A 27254-nucleotide genomic window follows, 5' to 3' on the forward strand; every position below is an offset into this window, starting at 1 on the left:
CTCTCCTAGAAATAAAAAAAATATATATATATAAAAAAAATTAAATTAAAACAAAACAGTATGTAATAAGTGTTAGTGAGGATTTGGAGAAGTTTGAACCCTTGTATACTATTGGTAGGAATGTAAAATAGTACAGCCACTATAGAACAGTATGGATATTCCTCATAAAGTTAAAAATAGAATTAACCATATGATTTAGACACCTTTGGATACATATTGAAAATAATTGAAAGCAGGATCTTGAAAAGATATTTGCATACCCATGTTCATAACAGCATTATTCACAAGAGTCTTGAGAAGGAGGCAACACAAATATCCAGATGAATAGATAAACAAAAACAAAATGTGATGCACATACAGTGGAATATTATTCGACCTTGAAAAGTCCAGAAATCCCATCACATGCTACAACATGGATGAAACTTGAGGACATTGTACAAAGTAAAGAAAGCCAGTCAAAAAAGACAAATACTGTATGATTCCACTTGTATGAGGTATCTGAAGTACCCAAATTCATAGAAACAAAGTAGAATGGTGGTTACAGAGGTTGCTTGGGGGAGAGGGTAATGAAGAGTTGTTTAACAAATATAGAATTTTGGAAGACAAAACAGTTTTGAAGATGTATTGCACAACAATGTGAATGTACCTAAAACTACAGAACTGTACATTTAAATATGGTTAAGGGGTACCTGGGTGGCTCAGCTGGTTAACCATCTGACTTTGGCTCAGGTCATGATCTCACAATTCGTGAGCTTGAGCCCCACATAGGGCTTTCTGCTGTCAGCGTGGAGCCTGCTTCGGATCCTCTGTTCCAAATTCCCTCTCAAAAACATAAAAATAAAACATTTTTAAAAAAATAAAGTTTTAAAAGTACTAATTGTTAAGTTTAAAAATTTAAATTAAAAAAGATCACAAATAGGTGGATTTTTTTACTACAATTAAGAATTCTAAAAATACCAAGTCAGTTGTGTCTGAATCAATGAATTTCAAAATTGTGTCCTAAGGAAAATGAGTGAATACTCTCATTTCTATTCAGATCGTATAAATCTTTCGCCTTTTACTAAGGAAAATGAGTGGGGCAAGCATAGAAGATGTTATTTAAATATTCTCATAGTTATTTTGTGCTAATTGTGCAATTTTTGTTCTAATTACAAATGGTATACCATGTTTTCAAGGTTTAGCTGGTTTTGTGAGTTATTTTTATTGTGGTCCAAAAATCATGAACTCATAATCTTTTCTTTTTAAACATGTTGTTCCTTATATTTTCTACTATGCAATCATCTCAAAAGATACAGGAAAACCTGTATCAATAAAATTCAATGCCCACTCATTATTTGAAAAACAAAAAACAGGGGACCCAACTGGCTCAATCATTTAAGCATCCTGACTCTAGATTTCAGCTCAGGTCATGATTCCACATTTTGTGAGTTCGAGCCCTGCATCAGTCTCTGCCCTCAGTGTGGAATGTGCTTGGGATTCTCTCTCTACCTCTCTCTGCCTCTAGCAATAGAAGTGAGGGTCCTTAACTGATAAAGGTTAACAGTTAACTATCAAAAGCCTACAAAAACCCACAGTGATATATGACACTTAACAGTAAAACAACAAAAACTAAAAATTAGTTTCTAAATAGTTACTTTAGGAACTAATTAAGAATGCTTACTGTCATCACTACTTACTCATCTCTAGGAGATTAAATCCTCATTTAGCTGCTGAGAAAACTACAGCCCAAACGGAGTAATTATCAAGAGGCCACACAGCTATAAACCAAGACTGAAATTTTGAATGCAAATCTGACCGAAGTGGTTATATTTTGACTTGTGATAGCAGAGGAATGTTCAACCAGGCACAACCAAGTAACTCCAAACATTCAGACTCAATTACTTAGTTAAGTGAGGATTTGGTGGATAGCTTTGATTCATAGAATGAGGGCTGCCATTATCAGATAACAGAATAAGTCCAATTTTCTCTTTGGTGAAGGGGCCAGAAGGGATTCAAGGGAAGTTTTTTCAGCTAAATTGGATTGGAGACATAACACTAAAGCATTTTTTTTTTCAGGTATCATAGTAACAGTGACACTTTTCCTAAGACTATTTCAAATAAATATAACAGGAAAAAGTTATATGGCATTATCAGTAAATAGTCACTTATGGATCATTTTGTCTTTGTAAACAAATCACTTTGGAGCTATTTGGACCTCTTTATCATATTAAATAAAACGTTAGTAGTGCCAAGTACTGTCTGTTACTCCTTATTAGTCACTCAAGTGATTTCTCAGAAGTTTCTCAACACTCTACAAATATAATTTTTTAATATGCATATTTTTTATTTTTAAGTACTCTCTACACCCTACATGGGGCTCAAACTCACAACCCCAAGATCAAGAGTCACATGCTCCACTGACTAAGCCAGCCAGGAACCCCTACAAATAGAACCTTTCTTGAATGTACAGAGGTCTCTTTTTTTTAAAGTCACTTTTCTTTTTATTTACTTACTTATGCAAAATGTTTTATTTATTTTTTGAGAGAGAGAGAAACAGTGCGAGCAGGAGAGGGACAGAAAGAGAGGGAGACACAGACTCCGAAGACAGGTTCCAGGCTCTGAGCTATCAGCACAGAGCCCGCTGGGGGGCTCGAACCCACAAACCCCGAGATCATGACCTGAACTGAAGCCGGAAGCCTAACTGACTGAGCCACCCAGGTGCACCAGAGGTCTCTTTTATAAAATTTCCCATTACAATATCTTGAATGAGGCAGCTTGGAACTTAACAGTTCTTAATAATTTAAACATTTACAGATGGATTAAAACTTGTTTAATTTTTTTCTAACGAAATGTGTAAATTTTACAATAAACTTGTAAAACAATCAAACATAACTTTTAGACCTGCTGTAGTAAATTCTAGTCCAGTGACAATATGTACCATGAGAACTCCAAACAATTCCACATTTTGTACTGTAATCTAAAAAATGATAATAAGGATTAATAAGCAGACTTCCGTTAGCCTATTCAAAGACTTTAAAAATAGTGCCTAGTCATATGGCTACAAGCTACTTTACAAGAAGTGCACACTAGATGTCGCTGTAGAACTCACTGTAGTTTGTAATACAGGTCCCTACCCAGCCACGTTCCCCCCACCCCTGCCCCATCCGTCCCCCACCAACCCCATCCAAAAGTATTCCTATCAAACCTTTCATAAACCGATATGGCTTAAAGTGAAGAAGAAATTAGCATTTTGTAAAAACAAAAATCCTCTTTGGATTTCTTTTGGTTAGGGAAAAACAGGTACAAACGCAGTTCTTTTGTAAAAGCAAAGGGGCCTTAAAACAACCTTTTGGGTATGGGGGAAACCTGTATTTCTTACTATTGGAGAACTTTACTAAGTAGAGTCTGTCACTTGTAAATAACACTTAAAATGTTGAGTTCCTAGGGGTTCCTGGATGGCTTCGTTGGTAGAGCATGCGACTCTTGATCTCTGGGTTGTAAGTTTGAGTCTTATGTTGGGTGTAGAGGTTACTTAAAAATAAGATCGTAAAAACAATGTTGAGTTGCTATTATTCCATGCTGGAGTAAAAAATGTATGAGGGGGTTCCTGGCTGGCTTAATCAGTAGAATGTGCAAGGTTTGATTTTGGGATTGTGAGCTTAAGCCCCACCTGTGGCATGGAATTTACTTAAAATTTTCTTAAAAAGCTATTAGATTCCAGTCATTATGTTCATAATCATTACAGTAAAATGAGCATAAAGGTAGACTAAGTAAATTAAGCAGCCTTAATGATGCCTTATAATTTCCAATATAATATAACTTGATTATCAAGGTTTAAAATCAATTTAGGATAATTTACTCTCTACTAACAGCATAACTCTTTTATTATGCTTGTGATTTTTGATAGATGGACATTATTGGGATACTATATCTTAATAGCTAAGGTATTCTTCCTGTCTCCTCTCTGCACCCCCTTTTAGGGTTGTGTCTGTGAGATAAACAAATACACAATTGACCCTTGAACAACACAGGTTTGAACTGCACCAGTCTACTTAAAGGGTTTTTTTTTTTATAAATACAATACAGTACTGTAACCAGAGTCATTTACATTACTAACTTACATATAGCAAATCCTGGAATATCCAAAACATCGAAGTAATCATTTTTTTCTTTTTTTAAAAAAAATAAAGGTTTAAAAAACTAATACATACAAATAGATCAAAAGTTTAAATATATAAGAAAAGATATAGCGAGGGGCTCCTGGGTGGCTCAGTCAGTTGAGCGTCTGACTTCGGCTCAGGTCATGATCTCATGGTTCGTGGGTTTGAGCCCCGCATCAGGCTTTGTGCTGACAGCTCAGAGCCTGAAGCCTGTCTTCAGATTCTGTGTCTCCCTCTTTCTCTAACCCTCCCCCACTCATGCTGTCTCTCTCTCTCAAAAATAAATAAAACATTTAAAAAAAAAGGTATAGTGAAAAGCTTCCCTCTTGCTCACGACCTCCAGCTACTCAATTTTCTTCCATATAGGAAACCAATGCTATCAGTTTCTGTGTGTATATCTTTGTACAGACATTACACACCCACACACACAATTACCCCTCTTTTATACAAATGATACTATATTGTGCATATGTCTTACTTTCTCATTTAACAATATTTTGGAGATCTTTCTACATCAGTACAAAAGTTTCCAGCTCTATCTATCTATCATCTATCCATCCATCCACAGTTGCACAGTATTCCATGTATGGCTGTATGGCTGTACCATTTATTTAACCCTATTGGTGGACTTACTACATTGTTTCCAATCTACTGTAGTTATAAGTAATACCACAATGAATCATCTTGTTGCATACATTGTTTTGTTCCTAGAAGTGAGGTGACTGAACTAAAGGGTAGATGCATTTGTGATTTTTGATAGATGGACACTGTCAGGACAATATGTCTGATAGCTAAGGTATTCTTCCTCTCTCTCTCTGCATGCCCTTTTAGGAGTATGTCCATGAAATAAACAAAAATAGGGGCGCCTGGGTGGCTTAGTCGGTTAAGCGTCCGACTTTCGCTTAGGTCACGATCTCACGGTTCATGGGTTCGAGCCCCGCGCTGGGTCTGTGCTGACTGCCAGCTCAGAGCCTGGAGCCTGTTTCAGTCTGTGACTCCGTCTCTCTCTGACCCTCCCCTGCTCACGCTCTCTCTCTCTCTCCTAGAAATAAATAAAACATTAAAAAAAAAGAAATAAACAAAAATACAATTGATCCTTGAACAGCACAAGTTTAAACTGCTCAGGTCTAATTATAAAATTTTTTTCAATAAATACAGTACAATACTGTAAATATACTTTCTCTTCCTTACAATTTTCTTAGTATTTTCTCTAGTGTAGTTTATTGTAAGAATACAGTATAATGCAGATACAAAGTATGTGTTAAATGACTATCTTATTGGTAAACGGTTTCTGATCAACAGTAGACTATTTGTAGTTAAGTTTTTGGGGAGTCAAAAGTTATACTCTCATTTTAGACTGTGTATGGGGTCAGCATTCCCAATCCTAACATTGTTCAAGGGTCAAACTGTATGTGTAACCATGTACCATGCAAAGTCATTTAATCTTAAGTGGGAGTGGAGCCAGCTGTATATTTTTAGTTTACAGGTTTATATTCTAGTTCTTCCCTTTATTATCTATTACTTGTCATTTGTCCCTCCTTGTAGTTGCCAGTCGACTTGTATAACAGCTTCTCTGTTGCCCCCTCCTAGTCTCATTTCTAATCTTTCAGCAGCTTAAAAAGCAGATGTCCAAGTTTATTAGGTTTCTGTCAAGATCAAACTATATTTACTAACTTTATGATTTGTTTTGCAAATCAGAGATCAGAATTCTACCTTCGTTTTGAATCTGTAATCTGAGTTATTCCGATTTTTAAACATTTTGTTTAATGTTTTATTTATTTCTGGGAGAAAGAGAGAGGCAGCGTGAGCAGGGGAGGGTCAAAAAGAGAGGAGATACAGGATCCAAAGTAGGCTCCAGGCTCTGAGCTGTCAGCACAGAGCCCAACGCAGGGCATGAATTCACAGACTGTGAGATCATGACCTGAGCCGAAGTTGGACGCTTAACCGACTGAGCCACCCAGGTGCCCACCCCCCGATTTTTTATATGTAGTTCCTTCACAGTAAGACAGCTCTATATTTTAATATTCTTTCTAAATTATCCATATATATCTTGACATGAATTTAACAAACATTGAACACAAAGAGTTGAGTTTAAAAATACATCAAATTGGGGTGCCTGGCTGCCTCAGTCATAAGGGCATGCAATTCTTTTTTTTTTTTTTTTAAAGAAACAGCTAGTAATTATCAATTCACTTTATTTTTATGTTTTTTAACGTTCATTTTTGAGACAGAGGGCACGCATATGTGTGAGCAGGGGAGGGGCAGAGGGAGAGGGAGACAGAGGATCCCAAGCAGGCTCCTCAGTTGACAGCAGCTGAACCAATGGCGGTTCAAATTCACAAACTGCGAGATCATGAACTACCCAGGCGCCCTGAGCATGCAACTCTTGATTGTGAGTTCCCGCCCCACATATCCTATAGAGATTACTTAAATATACACATGTAAAATCCATCAAGTACACATTCAAATGTTCTGTTGATAGCATAGTATTTCAGAGTATAAGTGTATCAGTATAATTTCTATAATTGTTGTGCTATCAAGTGATTGTCTCTTGGCTCCAAATCCACTTCTCCGTACTCAGCCCTAATACTGACAGGAGCAAAAACTATTTTATGTTCCACCAGTAGGGGGTGCTAGAACAGAATGAAAGTCAGGATCTGGGAGTTGGGAGTTTGCTGTTCCTGTTAAGACTCCTTCACCTCTTCACTCCTTCACTCTGACAGCAACAGTTATTTCCCATCCCCAGCTTTTTCTAGTATTTCCAGAACCAGCCTCATTGAGTCCCCTTAGAGACACCAGCAATAGCCAGGCAGTGCCTTCTCAGAGCTTTGGGTCCCAGTTCCAGAGGGCCTCCTAGCTGCTAAGTTCTAATAACCCATGCCTCTTTCCTGTGTTCCTCCCACATAGGGGTAGTAACTGCTTTCTGTGGTTATCATCTGTGTGACTTTGGTGTTTTTGTGCCTTTTCAGTTCTCCAGCACATGCTTAACTAATTCCCATATTAAATATTCTGTTAAAATAACTCATGTGGTTCCTTCTTTTTTTCAAATAATAGAATGACTGTAATTTCAGTTTATCAAGGAACACAAGCATAAAATGCTCAACCATCTATTTTGAATGAACACTTCAATCTTTATAAAATGTCTATACTGCTTCACTCTCAGTAAAAGGAATTACATTTACTGAAATCACTCCTAGATATCTAGGAAATCTTGAAAACAGGACAGTCTTGAAAAAGGGACAGTGAAAAATTTTTATAGAGTGAACCGTTGGCTTCTAAAATTAATATAAAAAGAAAAGTAAATGGCAGGACACAGAGTCTATTTTAAGCTATGAATCTGTCACAGGACAAGTGGCTATAACAAATGAATGCAAAGAATGTAACTACTTAAAATTGAAACCATATCTCTACTAGATTTCTCTAAGACAGACTTGGCAGCATGTAAACTTTTGAGCAAATATTTATGGAATACTTTTTATATGCACAGCTGGTATTACAGGTGCTGAGAATCCACTGATGGGCAAAACAGACCCCCGTAGAATGTATGAGCTCATAGATAATGTAAAGTAGGTAAATGCTTTCTCAGCCTCAGCAAATGGAACTAGTTCAGTTCTGCAGTTGAGAATGCCCAAAATCAGTAGGATTCAAGGACAAATGACTAATTCCAGGACTAGGGCATAAAAATAAGTGAGCTAAGAATATATTGCATCAGAAAGTAAAGATGTACTCAGAAAGTGATGGAACATTTTTTTTAATATTTTTATTTATTTCTAGGAGAGAGAGAGAGACAGCGTGAGCAGGGGAGGGTCAGAGAGAGAGGGAGATACAGACTCTGAAATAGGCTCCAGGCTCTGAGCTGCCGGTCAGCACAGAGCCCGACGTGGGGCTCGAACCCACGAACCACAAGATCATGACCTAAGCGAAAGTCGGACGCTTAACCGACTAAGCCACCCAGGCGCCCCTGGAACATGTTAAAAGAACAGAAAAGGCAGCTTGGAGGGGCTCTCACTGGGATAATGTGAACATCAAAATAACAGTAATGTATTATAACAAGGATCCATGGTAATAGAATCTGATTCTATACTGATGTAGACAAATAGTAAAAACAAATAGTAAATAAATAAATAAGGAAAGCTTATTGTTACAGTAGAATGGTCAACTACAAAAAAATGTGAAGGAACAAGGATTTAGAAAATATCCACTTTGAGGCTCCTGGGTGGCTCATTCGGTTAAGCATCCAACTCTTGGTTTCAGCTTAGGTCATGATCTCACAGTTTGAGGGTTTGAGTCCTGCATTGGGCTCCACACAGGCTTGAGATTCTCTCTTCCTCTCTCTCTGCTCCTCTCTGGCTTGTGCATGCATATATACACACATTCTCCCAAAATAAATAAATAAACTAAAAAGAAAAAAAGAAATGTATTCTGAAGTATAAGGGGTAAAACATAAGTCTGCAACTTACTCTGAAATGGCTCAGATTATATAGATGAATGGATGAACAGATGGATAGATTAAAAAATAACTTAAAGTAGTTCCAGCAAGGGGCACCTTGAGTGGCTCACTCAGGTGAACCACTCTTGATTTTAACTCAGGTCATGATTCCAGGATCATGGGATAGAGCCCTGTGTCAGGCTTCTTGCTGAGTGTGGCGCCTGCTTAAGATTCTCAGTCTCTCTCCTTCTGCCCCTCTCCTCCATACTCCTCCCTCTCCTTCTCTCTCTCTTTCAAAAATATAAATAAGTAAAATTATATATATATATATTTTTTTATTTATTTTTTTACTTCAGGTAGCCAGGGTCAACAGGTTGATGCCAAGGAGGTGGCCAGGAGGACTGGGAAGTTGGTTACATTCAGGGAGAATGAGCAAATAAGAGGCAATATATTGAAGATTATGAAAACCAGTTTCATCTCTGTCAGAGAAGAGAGTTATAAATGTAGAAAGGAAAAAAGGCTAGAATTAATCCTGTGGTATTCTGGTTTTGAATTGAAGATATTAGCATGAATTCACAGTTTTAAAAGAAAATATGATTGATTGACTTAAATGTGTATGTGTTTATGTACATATGCTGAGAGAGCCTAGAAGCAATAACATTCCAGAGCAAATAAGCACATTTTGCTCTCAGATCAAATGGTATCCTCCTCTAAAGAGAAGCAGAGCTCTTTGGAGAAATGGCTGATTCCAGAGCTGGGGGAGAAAAAGTAGATGAGTCCGGGGGAAGGTGGTCGGGGGACAGGTGAAATAGGTGATGAAGATTAAGGTGTATACTTGTGATAAGCACCAGGTGTGATATAGAAGTGTTGAATCACTATATTGTATACCTGAAACTAATATGACACTGTGTGTTAACTAACTGGAATTTAAGTAAAAACTTAAAAATAATTTTTAATGTAAATAAATAAATAAATAAATATGATGAATCTGGAATGCTTGCTGTACCAGAAAGTAACAAAGTGCTCAGAATGGATGGGGACTTATCAAAAGAATACAGGATCAGCATAAAGGGGGTTTATAGGCCAAATCTGTGTTAGTATAAACATCAAAAGAATGTTTTATAACTCACTGAATATTGCAGGAATTAGTCCATGATGGGGCGCCTGGGTGGCTTAGTCGGTTAAGCGTCCGACTTTAGCTTAGGTCATGATCTCGCGGTTCGTGGGTTCGAGCCCCGCGTCGGGCTCTGTGCTAACTGCCAGCTCAGAGCCTGGAGCCTGTTTCAGTCTGTGACTCCTTCTCTCTCTGACCCTCCCCTGCTCACGCTGTCTCTCTCTCTCTCTCTCTCCTAAAAAAAAAAAAAAAAAAAAAAAACTTAAAAAAAAAAGGAATTAGTCCATGCTGATATAAATAAATGAAGAATGAATTAAATAAATGAAGAGAAAGTAAAGCACTTCCTTACTGTAGAATGATAGATGTATGACTAATAGAGTCAGGAAATCACCATTTGGGGTGCACCTCGGTAGTTTAATGTCTGACTCTTGATTTTGGCTCAGGTCATAATCTCACTGTTTGTGAGACTGAGCCCTAATCGGGCTCAGGCTCTGGGCTGATGGTGCGGAGGCTGCCTGGGATTCTCTCTTTCTTCCTCTCTCTCTCTCTGCCCCTTCCCCTACTTCTCTTTCTGCTCTCTAAATAAATAAGTAAATTTTTAAAAATTTTTAATGTTTTATTTATTTCTGAGAGAGAGAGAGACAGACGGACAGACAGCATGAGCAGGGGAGGGTCAGAGAGAAAGGGAGATACAGAATCTGAAAGAGGCTCCAGGCTCTGAGCTAGCTGTCAGCACAGAGCCCGACGTGGGGCTCGAACCCACGAACCATGAGATCATGACCTGAGCCAAAGTCAGACGTTTAACTGACTGAGCCACCCAGGAGCCCCAGTAAGCAAATTTTTAAAAAATAAGTTTAGGGGCGCCTGAGTGGCTTGCTTGGTCGGTTGAGCGTCCGACTTTCGCTTAGGTCATGATCTCGCGGTTCGTGGGTTCGAGCCCCGCGTCGGGCTCTGTGCTGACTGCCAGCTCAGAGCCTGGAGCTTATTTCAGAGTCTGTGTCTCCCTCTCTCTCTGACCCTTCCGTGCTCACACTGTCTCTCTCTCCTAGAAATAAATAAAAATATTAAAAAAATAATAATAAAAAAATAAAAAATAAAAGATAAGTTTAAAAATTTTTTAAAGAGTAATTATATTTCTACTTACACAGGTTTCAGGTGTTTTTCATATTTTTAAAAAACATTTATTTACTTATTTTGAGAGAGAGAGAGAGCAGGGTAAGTAAGAGCAGAGAGAGAAGAGGAGAGAAAGGGTCCCAAGCAGGCTCTGTGCTGCCATTACAGAACAAAACCCATTGTGGTGCTCGAACTCATGAACTGTGAGATCATGACCTGAGCTGAAACCGAGTCGGACGCTTAACCGACTGAACTACCCAGGTACCCCATCATATTTTTTTTTAATAAAAAATTGGTTTCTAAGCTTCAGCCATACCACTTAAATAATGAAGTGAATAATATTGATTATTTAATTCAGACATCTAGTCTGATCAAACACCCAGGAAAAAGTTATTCCAACATATAAATTTCCCTAGGTAAGTAAATTAGACAGTTGACAAAAACTCTATTTTGATTTTCTACTGCTCTGTAATTTAAATGATATATGATTTAAATATTTTTCAAATTGACCTTCTTGAAATCAAAAGAAGAAAAAAACATTTCTTTCCCACATGTTTCCAAGCAGCACAAATGATATAAAATTCGAGTAATTACTAGTGTTATGTAGGTTAATTATATTTGTGTAACAGTCAGCAATATTCAGTTTCTTTCAGAAGAATAAAGTCAGTTAATTCCACTAACATTTAAAGTTATTGCTCTCTAAAGAATGTGTTTGATTCCCTAAAGCCATTCCCAATTGACTCCCTTCCAAGTTTAGAGATACATTAGCAGAATTCAAGAATTTTCCCTGAACTTTCATTATGTTTACAAATTTTAATTTAATTTTGGGATTGACGTTAGGTTAATTTCATTTAGGGTTGAGTACAATGCACTTGTACTCATTTGTGAATAGGCCCTTTAGTTATCTAGAGCAAAAATATCATATGTGATATGAGGTTTGAATTACAACAAAACTACAATACATTTCAATTCATGATGAACCACAGCATAAACTTAAGATGTTAGATATACTCTGCCCCTACATCTCTAAGGCTGAATGGAACTATTTCTACTCTTTTTAGTAAAGTTTAATTCCTTCATTTTATTAATTTTTTTATTAATTTTTTTAATGTTTATTCATTCCTGAGAGAAACAGAGCGTGAGTGGGGGAGGGGCAGAGAGAGAGAAGGAGACACAGAATCTGAAGTAGGCTCCAGGCTCTGAGCTGTCAGCACAGAGCCCAATGCAGGGCTGGAATCCATGAGCTGTGAGATCATGACCTGAGCCGAAGTCTGATGCTTAACCAACTGAACCCTCCAGGCGCACTATTAATTACTTTTCATATTTGCTGTCCTTCGAGTATATATATTTCTCTCTAACATTTCTTGTATTTTTACCAAGCCTGTGGCTACTATCCATCTGTGAGCCACTGATATCTCCTGTCCCCTTTTATACTTAAGCAGTCGCCCCATGTTGTATGGTGCACCGATGGTACACACCACAGCCATACACCTGGTTCTTGCATGTGCGACAACAGTGTGAACAGTTTGAAGCAAACCAAATCATCAGGGATACCCTTGTAGTAACTGAGCACTTTATATCCATGGCAAACCAGGTAATTCAGGATGTTGTCTCATTTTACAGATAGGAAACTTGTGTCAGACTCGTTCTATGGCCTCATGCTTTGAGTTCCTTGAGTTTGAGATCGTTGGTTCCTAACCCTGGCTACTTATAGAAATCACCTGGGCATCTTAAAAAAATGGCAGATTAGGGGCGCCTGGGTGGCTCAGTCGGTTAAGCATTCAACTTCAGCTCAGGTCATGATCTCACTGTTTGTGGGTTCGAGCCCCACGTCCAGCTCTGTGATGAAGGCTTGCTCAGAGCCTGGAGCCTGCTTCGGATTCTGTGTCTCCTTCTTTCTCTGCCCCTCCCCTACCCATAACTCTGTCTCACTCTGTCTCTCAAAAATAAATAAATGTAAAAAAAAATTTTTTTTTAATGGCAGATTCTAGGACTTGTCATCTGACTTAGTAAGTAAAATCTTTTGAAGGTCTGAGAACATCTGTGTCTAAAAAGCCCCCCAGGTGCATTGATGAGAAACCATATTTGGGACCTTCTAACTTGTGACTGTAAGGCCTCACTTAAAAGTTGCCAGGATGGAGGCACCTGGGTGGCTCTGTCAGTTAAGCATCTGACTCTTGATTTCAGCTGAGGTCATGATCTCAGAGTTCATGTGTTCAAGCCCTGCGCTGGGCTCTGCAATGACAGTGAGGATTCTCTCCCTCTGCCCCTCCTCTTCTCTGCTCATGCTCCCCCTCCACTCCCCTGCTCATACTCTTGCACTTTCTCTCTCTCAAAATACACTTTAAGGGTCATGAGGGTAGGAGCACCTGAGTGGCTCAGTTGATTAGGCTTCCAACCCTTGATTTCAGCTCACATCATGATCTTTTGGTTCATGAGTTGGTTTTGTGAGTTCCAGCCCTGCACCAGGTTCCATGCTGAGCCTGCTTGGAATTCTCTCTTTCCTTCCCTCTCTCTCTGCTCCTCCACTCCCCTGTGTGTACTCTCTCTCTCTCTCAAAAATAAACTTAAAAATTTTTTTAAAGTTGTCAGGATAGTAGATCATAGCCACTGAGTGACTAAAGTTGCCATCTATATGTGCCTTCTATGAGGACTATTTTAGGGTCTGACATATCTAGGTGTGCTTCTCCTCTGAGATAAAACACATTTTATGCTTTTAATTATAGAAAAAAGGAAATTTCAAAATATCAAGAGATAAAGACTGGGTAAAAGTATTCCCCTGCCTTTATTTCCTATAAAATACAATATCCCTGAATATGCAGATAGAACTGCCACAGTTTTCATCTGCCAGCACCCGATGGGTGACTTCAAGAGTCTGTACCTGGGTGCCAGGGCTCTTGGAGTGCACTTGGGGTGCACTTTGGTAAAGGGATAGCCCCTAGGCTTACAGCCAACGTACTCTAGGCGCAACCTAGGATACCCTTCCAAAGAAGGATGGGGATGGTTGGACCATTTAAACTTTCAGAATGGAAATTACAGCCCCATGATGAAGTCCATTTTATCTTATTTCAGATAAAAAAGATAAATTTATCCCTATTCTCTTTATGGAGACATGAAAATAAACAAACAAGATTTCTAATCAGGAACACCTGGGTGGCTCAGTCAGTGAAGCATCTGACTTCAACTCAGGTCATGATTTCATGGTTCCTGAGTTTGAGTTCTGTGTTGGGCTCTGTGTTGACAGCTTGTTCAGAGCCTGGAGACTGCTTTGGATTCTGTGTCTCCCTTTTGTTCTGCCCTTCCCCTGCTCGTACTATCTCTCTCTCTCTCTCTCTGTTCTCAAAAATAAATAAATATTAAAAATTTTTAAAAAAATTTCTAATCAAAAAAGACAATATCTAAGGTGCTTGAGGATGTTACTGTTTTTTTCCCCTCAGGGAATACAGGAAAAGGTACTTCAGTCTACCTTGCATAATTTGTTATATCCCTCTATTAGGTGCCTGTGGTAAGAATTATGTAAGGATTTTTGGTGATTTCCCCATGTAAGGATGATCCTCAAATCGATGTGTTAATCTCTAGCTGTAAGTTTACAAATGCCTGTTGGAAAGTTCTACTTGAATATCCTATCTCTCTAGCATCTCCAATTCTGTTTATCTCTCAAATACGGTTCTTTAGAAGTGGCCACAAGGGACATTTGTGCAGGATTTCAAAGGCAGAAGTGAAGCACTTATGTTCTGAAGGTCAGTGTAAGATGTGAGGTACTGCGGTAGCTCAAGCAGACAGATGCTGATCTGCTGGCTTACTTGGGAGTGGAGCAGTGGCCATGTGAAGAGCTCTTTCAGCAACTCCAGGACCCTCTTCAGTTTCTCTGAGTCCTGGCCCAGATGCATGTACAGCCCTATGGCTCCTATGAACACTCGCAGCATGGCTCCTGCAAATACTGCATCATTGAGATTGTAGGTATTAAGGGACACATGGATGGTCTAGTTTATCCTCTTGAGATCCAGTTTGTCTTTGTGGGTTCCAATTTGTCCTTGCTCATCCCCACTTCATGTCCAGCTTTCCTGCCTGACTGTAAGCTCTATTGATTTATTGCAATTTCAGATCAAAACCCAGACACAGAGGAAGCGTTTTCTCTAGCTCTCACAATTTTAAAGACCTAGTCTCTAAAAAAAACCTCTTATTTCATATCACTCACAGTGAATATGCTTCTCTGGTCAAACTCTGATACAGACAATGGTTTTGAAAGTAATTCCAGAAGAACTAAACCTTCAAAATGAGTTCTATGAATTTATTCTGGGTTATCTGATCTGATTGGATTTAAAGACACTCATTCTCCATGGGATGCATTACAAAAAACAGTTTCTTAAATCACCTATGGACAACATTAATTAAGTGCCAGGCAAGGCTTTGGATAACGATGTAGATGCTTCTATAAAATATTTAAACAAAAATAAGGAATACAATGGAATTGGTTGGTTTATCCTAATTATGTTGGATGGGGGAGGGGGGTAGAAATGATGAGCTTAAGGCTTTAAATCCTCAGGTCAAGTAAAGGATCAGAAATCTTACCAAACCCAAAACCTAATCCTGATTTACAACTGAATATCCAATCTTGAAGGTTAAAATTAGTTTTTGTTTTTGTTTTTGTTCTTGAGCAGCAGTGTCTGAATATTGGAATGGTAATGGGCACCTATGGGCATCTGTGGGCAAACTGATGACACTAAGATCTTGAACTTCTAAATTTGCTGACCTCTTTGGCCAGTATTAACAGCCCTGCCTCCCTTGCCTGAGTTTAGCCTCTCCTTACGTGTAAAGTCTGTAATGGCCTATCCTGAGGTAGTTAGTTAGTTAGTTGCTTTGTAGGGTCTGCTGATCCTCCTCAAGATGTATTATCAGCACCTCCTACAGCTTGTATACCCATTGCAGGAGATCCTAGAAGGTAAGATAAATAATGTGCAAAATTTATATTGACAGAAACCTGGACAACGTGTATGAGGATGGAGACTAAGAATGTTGGGTTGGCTGCATGGCAGTCACTCTCTAGGATGGCTCAATGATCCCTACCACACTACCCACATTGTATCAGGATTGGTCTGTATGATCAATAAAATACAGAAGTGATGGTGTGTCACTTCTGAGATTAAGTTACAAAGGTCACTATAGTTTCTCTCTTGGCTGCTATCTTTCTTGAATGACTCACTCTGGGGGAGCCATTACATAGGCTGCTCTTTGGAGAGGTCCATTTGACAAAGAACTAGAGTGTCCTTCCAATGGCCAAGTTAGGGGGCTTGGAATCATGTCTTCCAGCCCTAGAGACACAGTCCCAACCAACACTTGAATACAACCCCATGACACACCCTGAGCCAGGCCATCCAGTTGAGCCTTTCCCAGATTCCTGACCCTCAGAAAATGTGAGATAATAATTGTTTATTGTTTTATGCTCTTAAATTTTAGGACAATTTGATAACTAGTGGTAACTAAAATTGAACAGAAGGAGTATAGTGTACATCAAGTCAAATTTATTTATTTTTTAAATGTTTATTATTTTTGAGAGAGATCGCAAGTGAGGGAGGAACAGAGGTGGGGAGACAGAGGATCTGAAGCAGGCTCAGCACTGACAGCAGTGAGCCCAATGTGGGGCTCAGACTCATGAATTGTGAGGTCATGGCCTGAGTCAGATGCTCAGCAGACTGAGCCACCCAGGCACGCTGATCAAGCCAAATTTATTGATATGGATACAGTAAATAGTCTCAGTCCATTGTTTTAGCTCAAATTGCTGAAAGGGACTCTTACAGTTTAGCTGAAATTTAAATTCACTGGAGCCTCATATTGAATGAAATTAAAATGCCAGACTTGGTACACTGAATAAGAAAGGTTTTTTAAATTATTTTTTTTATAAGTAGGCTCCTTGCACAGAGTGGGGTTTAAACTCATGACCTTGACATCAAGAGTCACGTGCTCTACCAACTGAGTTAGGCAGGTGCTCCCTGAATAGGAAAGCACTGATGAAGATTGTCTCCTTGACCAGACCTCAGTTAGGCTCCTCTGAGCCTCCTTTTCAACTAGGATCATCTTTGGATATGCTGTCCAAGAGCCCACCTATAGCAAGAACTCTGTCAAAAAGAATGAAATCTTTCCATTTGCGACAACATGAATGGAGCTGGAGAATATAATGATAAGCAAAATAAGTCAGTCAGAGGGGGCACCTGGGTAGCTCAGTTGGTTGGGCATCAGACTAGGGCTTAGGTCACGACCTCGTCATTTGTGAGTTTGAGCCCTGTGCCAGGCTCTGTGCTGACAGCTCAGAGCCTGCAGCCTGCTTCAGATTCTGTGTCTCCCTTTCTCTCTGCCCCTTCCTCCGCTAACACTGTCTCTCAAAAATGAATAAAATTAAAAAATTAAGAAAAATCAGTCAGAGAAAGACAAATACCATACGATTTCACTCATATGTGGAATTAAAGAAACAAATGAGCAAAGGGAGGGAGACAACCATACTATTAACATCAGAGAACCAGAGGAGAAATGTGTGTAGGGATGGGTGAAATAGGGATTGGGTTTAAAGAGTACACTTACCATGATGAAAAAATAATAATAAAATGGGAAAAAAAGAATTGTCATTCTAGTAACTTAGTTTAGCAAAAATCTCCCAATCTTGTAATCTATTTAATTTACTTATTCTTTTAGTAATCTCTACACTCTACATGGGGATTGAATTTACAACCCTGAGATCAAGAGTCACATGCTCCATCAACTGAGCCAGCCAGGCACCCCGCCTATGCATGATATCTGAACATCCTCAATACCTTATCAAATTCCTCATCCCCCAAGTAATATCTAATTACTTTGGCCTTACTTCCGTAAGAATCCTGTTACGTCATTTAGCTACCCTCTTAATAACTTAACATCCACTGATCCCTTCACCAATTCTGCTTCTTGGCTAAAATCCCCACATTTAGACATTGTCTCACTGAGTACTCATAAACTCTGCAAGAATGATATTACTGCCATCCAGAACCAGGTATGTAATTTGTAATTTCAGTGCAAAATAAAAAAATGCAAGCCCCCTTGTTCATAAATTATTAAGAATTCCAAAATGGTGACAACAGAGCATTAAATCAAGCACAGGCCCTGTACATCTGTACAATCCCATGAGGCTGTTCCCTGTTTCCATGCTGCTTTTAGGAAACAGGTTCATAGAGATCAAGTGAATTCCCAAAGTTACTTTATCAAGAGCCAGGACAAGGAAGGTCAGAGCCAGAATTCTAACAGTTTGACTCTACACTACTAAACTCTCCCAGTTAAACTAGGCCTTTTGGTATTGAACTGAGTCTAATGATGATTTTCTAAACTTATCGAACAAAATCTTCTGCCAATCACTTTCAATCTGGCTTATCAGGTAGTGTTAAAATGCATTTATTGAATGTTTTAATATGTCATAAACTATTCTGATGAACCCCCCAAGCTGTCTTGTATAAAGAGTTCTTGTTGCACATTCTCTTTTGAAATACTTTCCTGTAGTCTAATGGAAAATGCAGACATGTGTATGTGTAATGTCAATGGATGGAACTTAAAAAAAAAAAGTACCTTAATGGCAGAGTTTGTTGAACAAAATACTGCAGTAACATTCTAATTGCAACACCGAAATAATGTACCATCAAGCGTTCAGGGTTTTTTTTTCTCTGCTTGTTAAAGAGACTGCAATACTGGGACTCCTTTAGATGTAAAAATCTGGAACTCCGGCGTCAAGGAAAGACACTTGAAGGTGAAGGGACAAAATAAGGAGGTCACCGAGCGCAAACCCACACCAGTCAAAAACCCAGCCCCGGAATGTGCGCCTGCGCAGAACGAACCCTCCTGCGCAGAAGCCGGGCCGGAAGGGCCGGGCAGGCGGGGGCGGGGATACGGTTGCTAGGTGAACGTGATGACTCTACGGCCTCTGCACTCTTCTCCGCCAATGGGTGCCCTTGCTGTAGGATGCGTAATGTGCGTCACGCTGACGACGCGCGAAGGGCACAGATCTAAGGGCCAGGAGGACGTTCGGCCTCTGTGAGCCGCAGCCTTTCCGAAGGAGCGGTTGTGTGTTCGCCATCTTAGAACGTGAGTGTGCCCGGCCTTTCCCGCGGTGGGTGCGGGGAATGGAACCCCCAGTGAGGAGCTGTTTAGGTTGCAGGCCTGGTCGACCTCCCCCTTTGTGGAGGCCGCCATGACCTCCTCAAGGGCGCGTAGAAGGGAAGAAGGAAGGCCCGTGTCTGGGTCCTAGGGTGCCGGTGACTTTGGCGGTCTGACGGGTCTCTTTGGCTTTCTTCTGACCGCTGCTCCCTCTTCCCTTAGGAAGATGTTCTCATCTGTGGCACATCTGGCTCGGGCGAACCCTTTCAACGCGCCCCACCTGCAGCTGGTACATGATGGTCTCGCGGGCCCTCGCAGCAGCCCCGCGGGGCCACCGGGTCCGCCCCGCCGCTCCCGCAATCTGGCAGCAGCCGCTGTGGAAGGTGAGTTGAGACCCTGCCCCGATTCGGTCGTTATGTTCCCTCGTGGCCCGCTCGGCCTTAATGGCCCAGAGGACGGAGAAGAACGCACTTGGTCTTCTGCACCACAGGACGGCGCCCAGTTGCTTGCCCTAGGATGTCAGCCCTTTCTGCCCTAGGCCGTGTGTCGGATCCTTGGCCCTCTCTCAAGGGCGTGGAACGGCCCAGGCACAGTTCCCTCTGTGACCTCCACGTCCTCAGGAAAGTAGAGCAGTAGAGGCCGTGATTAGCCCTTCTCCGCAGTAGCCCGCTTGGTCAGCGGACTGAGTACTGGGTAAAAGCTCCTCGGTAGTTGCCGGCCACCTGCAGTTCTTTTTAATTGTATTGTCTGTTACTTGATTTGGTGTTAGTTTTCTCACTAAAAATACTTCTTCCTCTCCAGTATATTCCTAAAGTCTAATATTCCTTGACCCAAGGTGTAAGAGATAATTGGGCCTCTTATTTTAATGTAATTGGTAAAGGAGGCGACAGCAGCCCCAGGTAGACTATAATAAGGAGATAGTAATTGGTAGGGATCCCTTTAGGCTTATCTCAGGATTCTTTTTGGTTAGACTCAACTTTAGCTTAATTGTGTGTTTTAAATCCCAGTGGAGTGTATGTACAGAGAAACCTGAACACCAAATTATAGGAGTCCTGTAGATATTATCTATATTGTGTGCCTGTAAAATCTAAACTTTTTAAAGTGTGTTATGTCTTTGGTGTCGGTAGATCTTCCTACTGTTAGGTAGTAGTAAATGTATTTGATTGCAGGAATTTGTTTTGTTTTATGCGTATATGAATCCATAAGTGGGGATAGTAAGTAGTATTGGTTAGTGGCTGGGGTATACTTAGCAGTTTGCAGGCTTTTACTTGTCCAGTGCTCTTTCTGAGTTTGATTGTACTCTGAATTGTGTTTTTATCAGCACTTAATAATTTGAAGTTTAATTTTAATTGGAAAAGCAAACACAAAACGCAAAAACATTTAGTATGGAAAAAATAAGCGGTGATGTGTCATAGAACCTTCATAATCAAAATGATTGTTTAGTTTTGGCAGTGAATATCTTGTTAAACTAGGTGGAAAATCATCTTTTAACTTAATTGTAAACGGGCCAAAGTTGTTCAGTTGTGGTAGTATATTCTCACAGGGAATCATAGTTCTCTTTCATTCCCATGACCTTAGTCATCTCTGAAGAAATATTTACTTGATTTTTTTTTTTTTCAATCAAACAGAGCAGTATAGCTGTGCCTATGGATCTGGCAGATTCTTTATCCTTTGTGGACTTGGAGGAATTATTAGCTGTGGCACAACACATACAGCATTGGTTCCTCTAGATCTGGTTAAATGCAGAATGCAGGTTTGTTTTGCATGCTGGATTAAAAGTATATTTGAAGCATGGCTTTTAAGTTGTAAAACGTAGGCATCTAACAAGCTGTGTGGAAACCTAATCATCCAAGAGGTAAGTTGATAACCAGTAACATGAGTTTTATATTAAAATGCATGGTGTGTCTTGTCTTACTACAGAGTACAGTTGCGAATATGGCTCCATGAAGTTTTATGCACTGTGTGGCTTTGGTGGGGTCTTAAGTTGTGGTCTGACACACACTGCTGTCGTTCCTCTGGATTTAGTGAAATGCCGTATGCAGGTTTGTATTGAGATGGCAACGTTGAATGTATCTTTTCATATGTGACTTAATTCCAAATAATTTTAAAGGACTTTCCAAATGAGAATATTTGAAGACATTACAACTGCTAGAAACTTTAGTAGGAAACCAAACCCAAATGTTCTTAACTCATGATCTTTATTTTAATTAGGGTTTTTTGTTTTGTTTTCAAAGTTTATTTATATTTTGAGGGGTGCCTGGTTGGCTCAGTCGGTTAAGCGTCTGTGACTTCGACTCAGGTCATGATCTCATGGTTCGTGGGTTCGAGCCTTGGGTCGGGCCCTGTGCTGACAGCTGGCTCAGAGCCTGGAGCCTGTTTCAGATTTTGTGCCTCTTTCTCTCTCACCCTCCCTGCTCACGCTGTGTCTCTGTCTCAGAAGTAAATAGAAAACATTTAAAAATTTTTTAAAGTTTATATTTTGAGAGAGACGGTTGTGGGGCGGGGTGTTGGTGTGCAGAGAGAATCCCAAGCAGGCTCCGCACTGCCAGCACAGAGCCTGACATGGGGTTTGAATCCATGAAACAAATCATGACCTGAGCTGAAACCAGGAGTCAGACACTTAGCTGACTGAGACACTGAGGTGCTGCAAGATTTTATTTTTAAGTAATCTGTGTACCCAATGTGGGGTTCAAACTTAACCCTGTGATGAAGAGTTAGTCGCATGCTCCATTGGCTGAGCCAGCCAGGTGTCGTGAAATGCCTTTTTAAAAAAATAAGATTGTGGGCAAGTTTTTGGATCCCAGACCCTAGCTATAAATGTTTTTTTGTTGCTGGGTTCAATTTTTTTTTTTACTTTTTTTTTTCTTTAATTATAGTTTATTATCAAGTTGGTTTCCATATATAACACCCAGTGCTCCTCCCATCAAGTGCCCTCCTCCATGCCCATCACCCATTTTCCCCTCTCCCCCATCACCCTGCTGGGCTCAATTTTGACTAGAGTTCCTCTGAAAGGTCTACTGGTTCTTTATGTTCCCAAATTGTCATTTTATAAGCAGTAACATGACAGAGTGTATTTGTGTATTTTTTGAAGTGATTTCATGTTAATCATTTACTGATGAGATCAGGGCAAAACAAAAGTTGTTTTGCAATTAGAATATTTTAAATTAGGATTAGTGAAACAAAAATAATCAACGTCAAAAATTTATTTGTCCCAAACAGGACTAGAAGTCTACTTACATAAGAGAGAGGAAGGTGAAGTGTTAGCAGGGAGAGGAAGGTGACGTATACCAGCCATTCTAGTACTGGCAGATAATAGCGAAATAAGATTTTGGTTTTTTTCCCCCATTAGTTAATAGAATGGATATGAAGTATACTTTTGCTGGAACTTCTGCACATCTCTAAGTGAATTTAATTTCTTAAGTCAAAAGACAAATTCTCACTATGTCCATCTAACTCCTCAGCTTTTTTTTTTTTTAATTTGTCTTAAGTTCATAAAACTTTATAGTATAAACTCCTTAATGGGCTAACATATATTAGGGCTATAGACTTATTACCTAGGCAGTAGCTTTAAAACTTAAGTTTTTAAAAGTGTTAGAGATGGATGGTGAAAAATTTGAGTCAGTTTTATGTATTTTTCTAGGAATGTTACCATCTTAACAACTCTCCAAATGAATTCTGACTGAAAGACCTTAATGTATAAAGTTTTTATATTTACAGGATAATTATAGATAATTAAGTTGATATCATGCAGTGAACTTGTATTTATCTACCTTTTGTGTAGTCACTGAAGTTTATCTTAGAACCAGAAGGAAAGACTAATAGCAAAATTAAATATTTACAAGAAGTGATAGCTCTTTAGTATGTTAAATTAATTTTTTCTTCTTGTTTTAAATACAGGTGGACCCCCAGAAGTACAAGGGCATATTTAATGGCTTCTCAGTTACACTTAAAGAGGATGGTGTTCGTGGTTTGGCTAAAGGATGGGCTCCGACTTTCATTGGCTACTCTCTGCAGGGGCTCTGCAAGTTTGGCTTTTATGAAGTTTTCAAAGTCTTATATAGCAACATGCTTGGAGAGGTATGTAATTTAACTTTGAAATTGGAAGTCCTAAGCTTTAACTTAAAGTTTAAGACCAAAAAGGATCTTTTTTGTCTCCTTACCTTATTTTAGAACTGAAAAAATGGTCTCAAAAAGGGTAAGCAACATGCTTTAAATCATAAGGCTTTTTTAGCAGAGACTGGATAAGAAAAATACATTTTATTAGATTTCAGTGCTGTTTTTATTACACTGTGCTGTTTTCCAAGTAAATTGGGTTTTGAGTTTTTTAAAAGAAAGAGGTCTGAGATTCCTTGTGTAGTTCAAAGGCCAACTATATTTGGCACCTAGATATTCAAAGAATAATTCACCTTGGACTGTGGTTGGTAAGGTTATGAGAGATGATATAATTTCAGTCTCATCCTGAACTGTAACTATTTCCTTGAATTGTCCCTTAATTGAAAACAGTCAATCCAGCAGGAGTACATATTCCTTCTTATGTTTTTCAATTAGGAGAATGCCTATCTCTGGCGCACATCACTGTATTTGGCTGCCTCTGCCAGTGCTGAATTCTTTGCTGACATTGCCCTGGCTCCTATGGAAGCTGCTAAGGTTCGCATTCAAACCCAACCAGGTTATGCCAACACTTTGAGGGATGCAGCTCCCAAAATGTATAAGGAAGAAGGCTTAAAAGCGTAAGTAAACATTTGTCCTAAGTTACAGTATAAAAATACTCATGTAAGGGAACTGCAGTTGTTACCATTAAATCTACCAAACCTTTTTTATTATTATTATTATTATTATTTTTTTAATGTTTTATTTATTTCTAGGAGAGAGAGAGAGACAGCATGAGCAGGGGAGGGTCAGAGAGAGAGGGAGTCACAGACTGAAACAGGCTCCAGGCTCTGAGCTGGCAGTCAGCACAGAGCCCGACGCGGGGCTCGAACCCACGAACCGCGAGATCATGACCCAAGCGAAAGTCGGACGCTTAACCGACTAAGCCACCCAGGCGCCCCATACCAAACCTTTTTTAAACTATTATGTTATTTAATGTCTTTTCCCCTTAACTTAGAACATAACAGGCCAGGACAAGTAGATACATGGCATGAGCCCCGAATTAAAGTTTTTTTTCTTAAGTAAAAACATTTGTCAGTCTGCATATAACTTGGTATTTGACATTAACTATTAGCTTCTGGGAAGAGCTTGTTAGAATTATCATTTGTGTTCACAGGTAAGAATTGGCATATAGTCTGGCCACAACATGCTTCCTTAGATCCACCTTTGTGGATGCTAATCTTGAACTGAGTTCTACTTGTAAACTTCTTGTTTCTTGTAGTTCCAGTCAAAGAAACATCCAGCAACTTTTTCGGTTGTATAGTCAAAGGTGCTTGAGTCATTGGCATGTGAGATAAATATACCTGCATGTTAGTCTTAGGTTCTGATAGAAATGACATGCAATTGTGCTGCCATTTTTTGCTATCAGGACTCGACTGGTATGCGGACACCTCTGTTAATTATGAAAATCTCTGCCAGGTGAATAAATACAGCTGAGTAAAATAAGTCTCCTGATTTCCTAGATTCTACAAGGGAGTTGCTCCTCTCTGGATGAGACAGATACCATACACCATGATGAAATTTGCGTGCTTTGAACGTACTGTTGAAGCATTGTACAAGTTTGTGGTTCCCAAGCCCCGAAGTGAATGTTCAAAGCCAGAGCAACTGGTTGTAACATTTGTGGCAGGTTACATAGGTAAGAATTATTTAGAGCATATTTATGAAATTAAGGGCAAACAATCATTTTCATTATTGGCCTCTTGTGAGGAAAAAGGATTACAAAGAAGTTTTATCTTTGCACGGCATTTTATATACCTTCTAGGATTCATAAATACTTGTTAGCTTCTGAAAGAATTATTTTCTGGTTTGCATGTCTTCATTAAGTTTCAGCATTTATTGATTTTACTGCCTCATTTGGGTTTTTGGTCTAGGTTTTCAAGAATACTTTTTTTTTTTTAGTTTGAGAGCGAGAGTGTGAGTGGGGGAAGGGCAGAGGGCAAAGGAGAGAGAGAATCTCAAGCAGGCTTCACACTTTCAGTGCAGAGCCCCACCTGGGTCTTGATCTCACAAACCATGAGATCGTGACCTGAGTTGAAATCTAGAGTCAGACAATCAACTGCCCCTTAAGAATACATTTTTAACACAAAGTGTTGATTAAAATGTGAATATAAAAACTTTTGAAGAATTGCATTACATTGTCAGTCTCACTCTAAATCTGATTTTTTTTTTTTAATAACTAAAAATTAGGAAAAGTTTGTTGGCTGTCTTGTGACTTTTTTAAACTGATCCCATACTGGATTATCTATCTTAACTTTTTTCAGCTGGAGTCTTCTGTGCAATTGTTTCTCACCCTGCTGATTCTGTGGTATCTGTGTTGAATAAAGAGAAAGGTAGCAGTGCTTCTCAAGTCCTCCAGAGACTTGGATTTAAAGGTAGGACTCATTTTTGCTCCTCTAAACAAAAAGTAATGCTTAGGCACATTGCATTTTTCATTCATGTTTCATATTTCAACCAGGTGTATGGAAGGGACTGTTTGCCCGTATCATCATGATTGGCACTCTGACTGCGCTACAGTGGTTCATCTATGACTCTGTGAAGGTCTACTTCAGACTCCCTCGCCCCCCTCCACCTGAGATGCCAGAGTCTCTGAAGAAGAAGCTCGGGTTAACTCAGTAGATGAATCAAAGCAAATGTGGACTGAATCTGCTTGTTGATCAGTGTTGAGGAAAGTGCAAGAGAAACTTTTATATATTTGACAGTGTAGGAAGTTGTCTATTCCTGATAAAATTACTGTAGTACTCTTGCCTAAGGCTAGAGTTTCAAACTTACTATTGAAATAAACCCAGCTATTCATGATTTGTCTGTGACTTGATGGTTATTTTTAAAACTAGTTTCTAAAGATTTAATATTAAAATGGGAAGGATTAAGTGTTAAAATATCAAAGAAAAAATGGAAACTAATCACTGTTGGTTTAATACTCTGATGTCTACTCATAAATTGTCATATGTTTCAAGTTCTGTCACACAAGAGAGTTCCTGTGTTAAGAAATATACCTGAATTTGGGGTGCCTGGGTGGCTTAGTCGGTTAAGCGTCCGACTTTCGCTTAGGTCATGATCTCGNCTTATTGCACTCAGCATAATACTCTCTAGCTCCATCCACCTCACTGCAAATGGCAAAATTATGTTCTTTTTTATGGCTGAGTACTAGGAGCTAGAAAGTATTAAGCTGTGTGCAATAAGTCAGTCAGAGAAAGGCAAATGCCATAAGATTTCACTCTAGGGGCGCCTGGGTGGCTTAGTCGGTTAAGCGTCCGACTTTCGCTTAGGTCATGATCTCGCGGTTTGTGGGTTTGGGCCCCGCGTCGGGCTCTGTGCTGATTGCCAGCTCAGAGCCTGGAGCCTGTTTCAGTCTGTGACTCCCTCTCTCTCTGACCCTCCCCTGCTCATGCTCTCTCTCTCTCTCTCCTAGAAATAAATAAAAATATTAAAAAAAATATATATACCTGAATTTTCAAAAAATTGATTTAGTTTAAATTGAAATATGGATAAATAATTGTGATTATATTTTGAGAGGTAAATTTCAGCATATAATCAGATTTTTGCAACATGTACTATACTTTTAAACATCCTAATGAGTTTGCTAATCTCGTTTTCATTTTATTATGTATTTATTTGAGGGAGTGCAAGTGGGCAAGGGGCAAAGGGAGAGGAAGAGAGGATTTTAAGCAGGCTCTAAATTCAGCCTCTGAGTCTTTCACGGGGCTAAGTCTCATGACTGAGATCATGACCTGAGCCAAAATCAAGGGTTTGGAAGCTTAGCTGACAGAGCCACTCAGGCACCCCGACTGATTCTCATTTGTAAATCTAGGGGTGCCTGGCTGGCTCAGTTGGAGGAGTGGTTGTGAGCTTGAGCCCTACATTGGGTGTAGAAAGTTATCTAAATTAGACTAATTCTTAGAATGATAGTTTTTGTTTTTTTGTAATTTTATTTAAACATTTTATTTTTTTGAGGTAATCTCTAGTCCCACACCCAATGTGGGGCTCAACTTTATAACTGCAAGATCAAGAGTCACATGCTCTACTAACTGAGCCGCCAGGCGCCCCTAAAATGATTTTTTAAAAGGACCAAAGCACTTGAAATCCAAAACTACTTTAGCTAACAGTTCTCTTCATACAAACCTGACTTCCTAAATTACCAAAAGTGTAGACATAAAAGTACCTAGAAAAAGGTACCTAGAAAGAGCCACTGTTCAGGTTC

At 39.4% G+C, this 27254-nt stretch overlaps 1 protein-coding gene and 1 non-coding gene across 2 annotated transcripts; both read left to right on the top strand.

Annotated features, from left to right (window-relative positions):
* Positions 1 to 18783: 18783 nt before the first annotated feature.
* On the top strand, positions 18784 to 25852 carry SLC25A3 (solute carrier family 25 member 3). The gene is made up of 8 exons (XM_039223262.1): positions 18784 to 18895; positions 19130 to 19290; positions 20828 to 20949; positions 22805 to 22984; positions 23456 to 23637; positions 24520 to 24692; positions 25318 to 25428; positions 25512 to 25852. The coding sequence occupies exons 2-8, from the start codon at positions 19134 to 19136 to the stop codon at positions 25670 to 25672; spliced, it is 1086 nt and encodes a 361-aa protein (XP_039079193.1). The 5' UTR covers positions 18784 to 18895; positions 19130 to 19133; the 3' UTR covers positions 25673 to 25852.
* Positions 24201 to 24448, top strand: LOC120225033. The gene has a single exon (XR_005526727.1). It is a non-coding gene; the product is annotated as a small nucleolar RNA SNORA53 (small nucleolar RNA).
* Positions 25853 to 27254: the final 1402 nt, after the last annotated feature.

The sequence above is a fragment of the Hyaena hyaena genome, unplaced genomic scaffold, assembly GCF_003009895.1.
Source record: "Hyaena hyaena isolate Hyena2069 unplaced genomic scaffold, ASM300989v1 scaffold_1305, whole genome shotgun sequence".
NCBI lineage: Eukaryota > Metazoa > Chordata > Mammalia > Carnivora > Hyaenidae > Hyaena > Hyaena hyaena.

Bases quoted from the DNA above. Each gene is read 5' to 3' on its own strand.
- SLC25A3 (XM_039223262.1), top strand. From the start codon at position 19,134: ATGTTCTCATCTGTGGCACATCTGGCTCGGGCGAACCCTTTCAACGCG. The intron at 19,291-20,827 runs GTGAGTTGAGAC...GTCTTACTACAG, and splicing joins GGCAGCAGCCGCTGTGGAAG to AGTACAGTTGCGAATATGGC. The intron at 22,985-23,455 runs GTATGTAATTTA...TTTTTCAATTAG, and splicing joins ATAGCAACATGCTTGGAGAG to GAGAATGCCTATCTCTGGCG.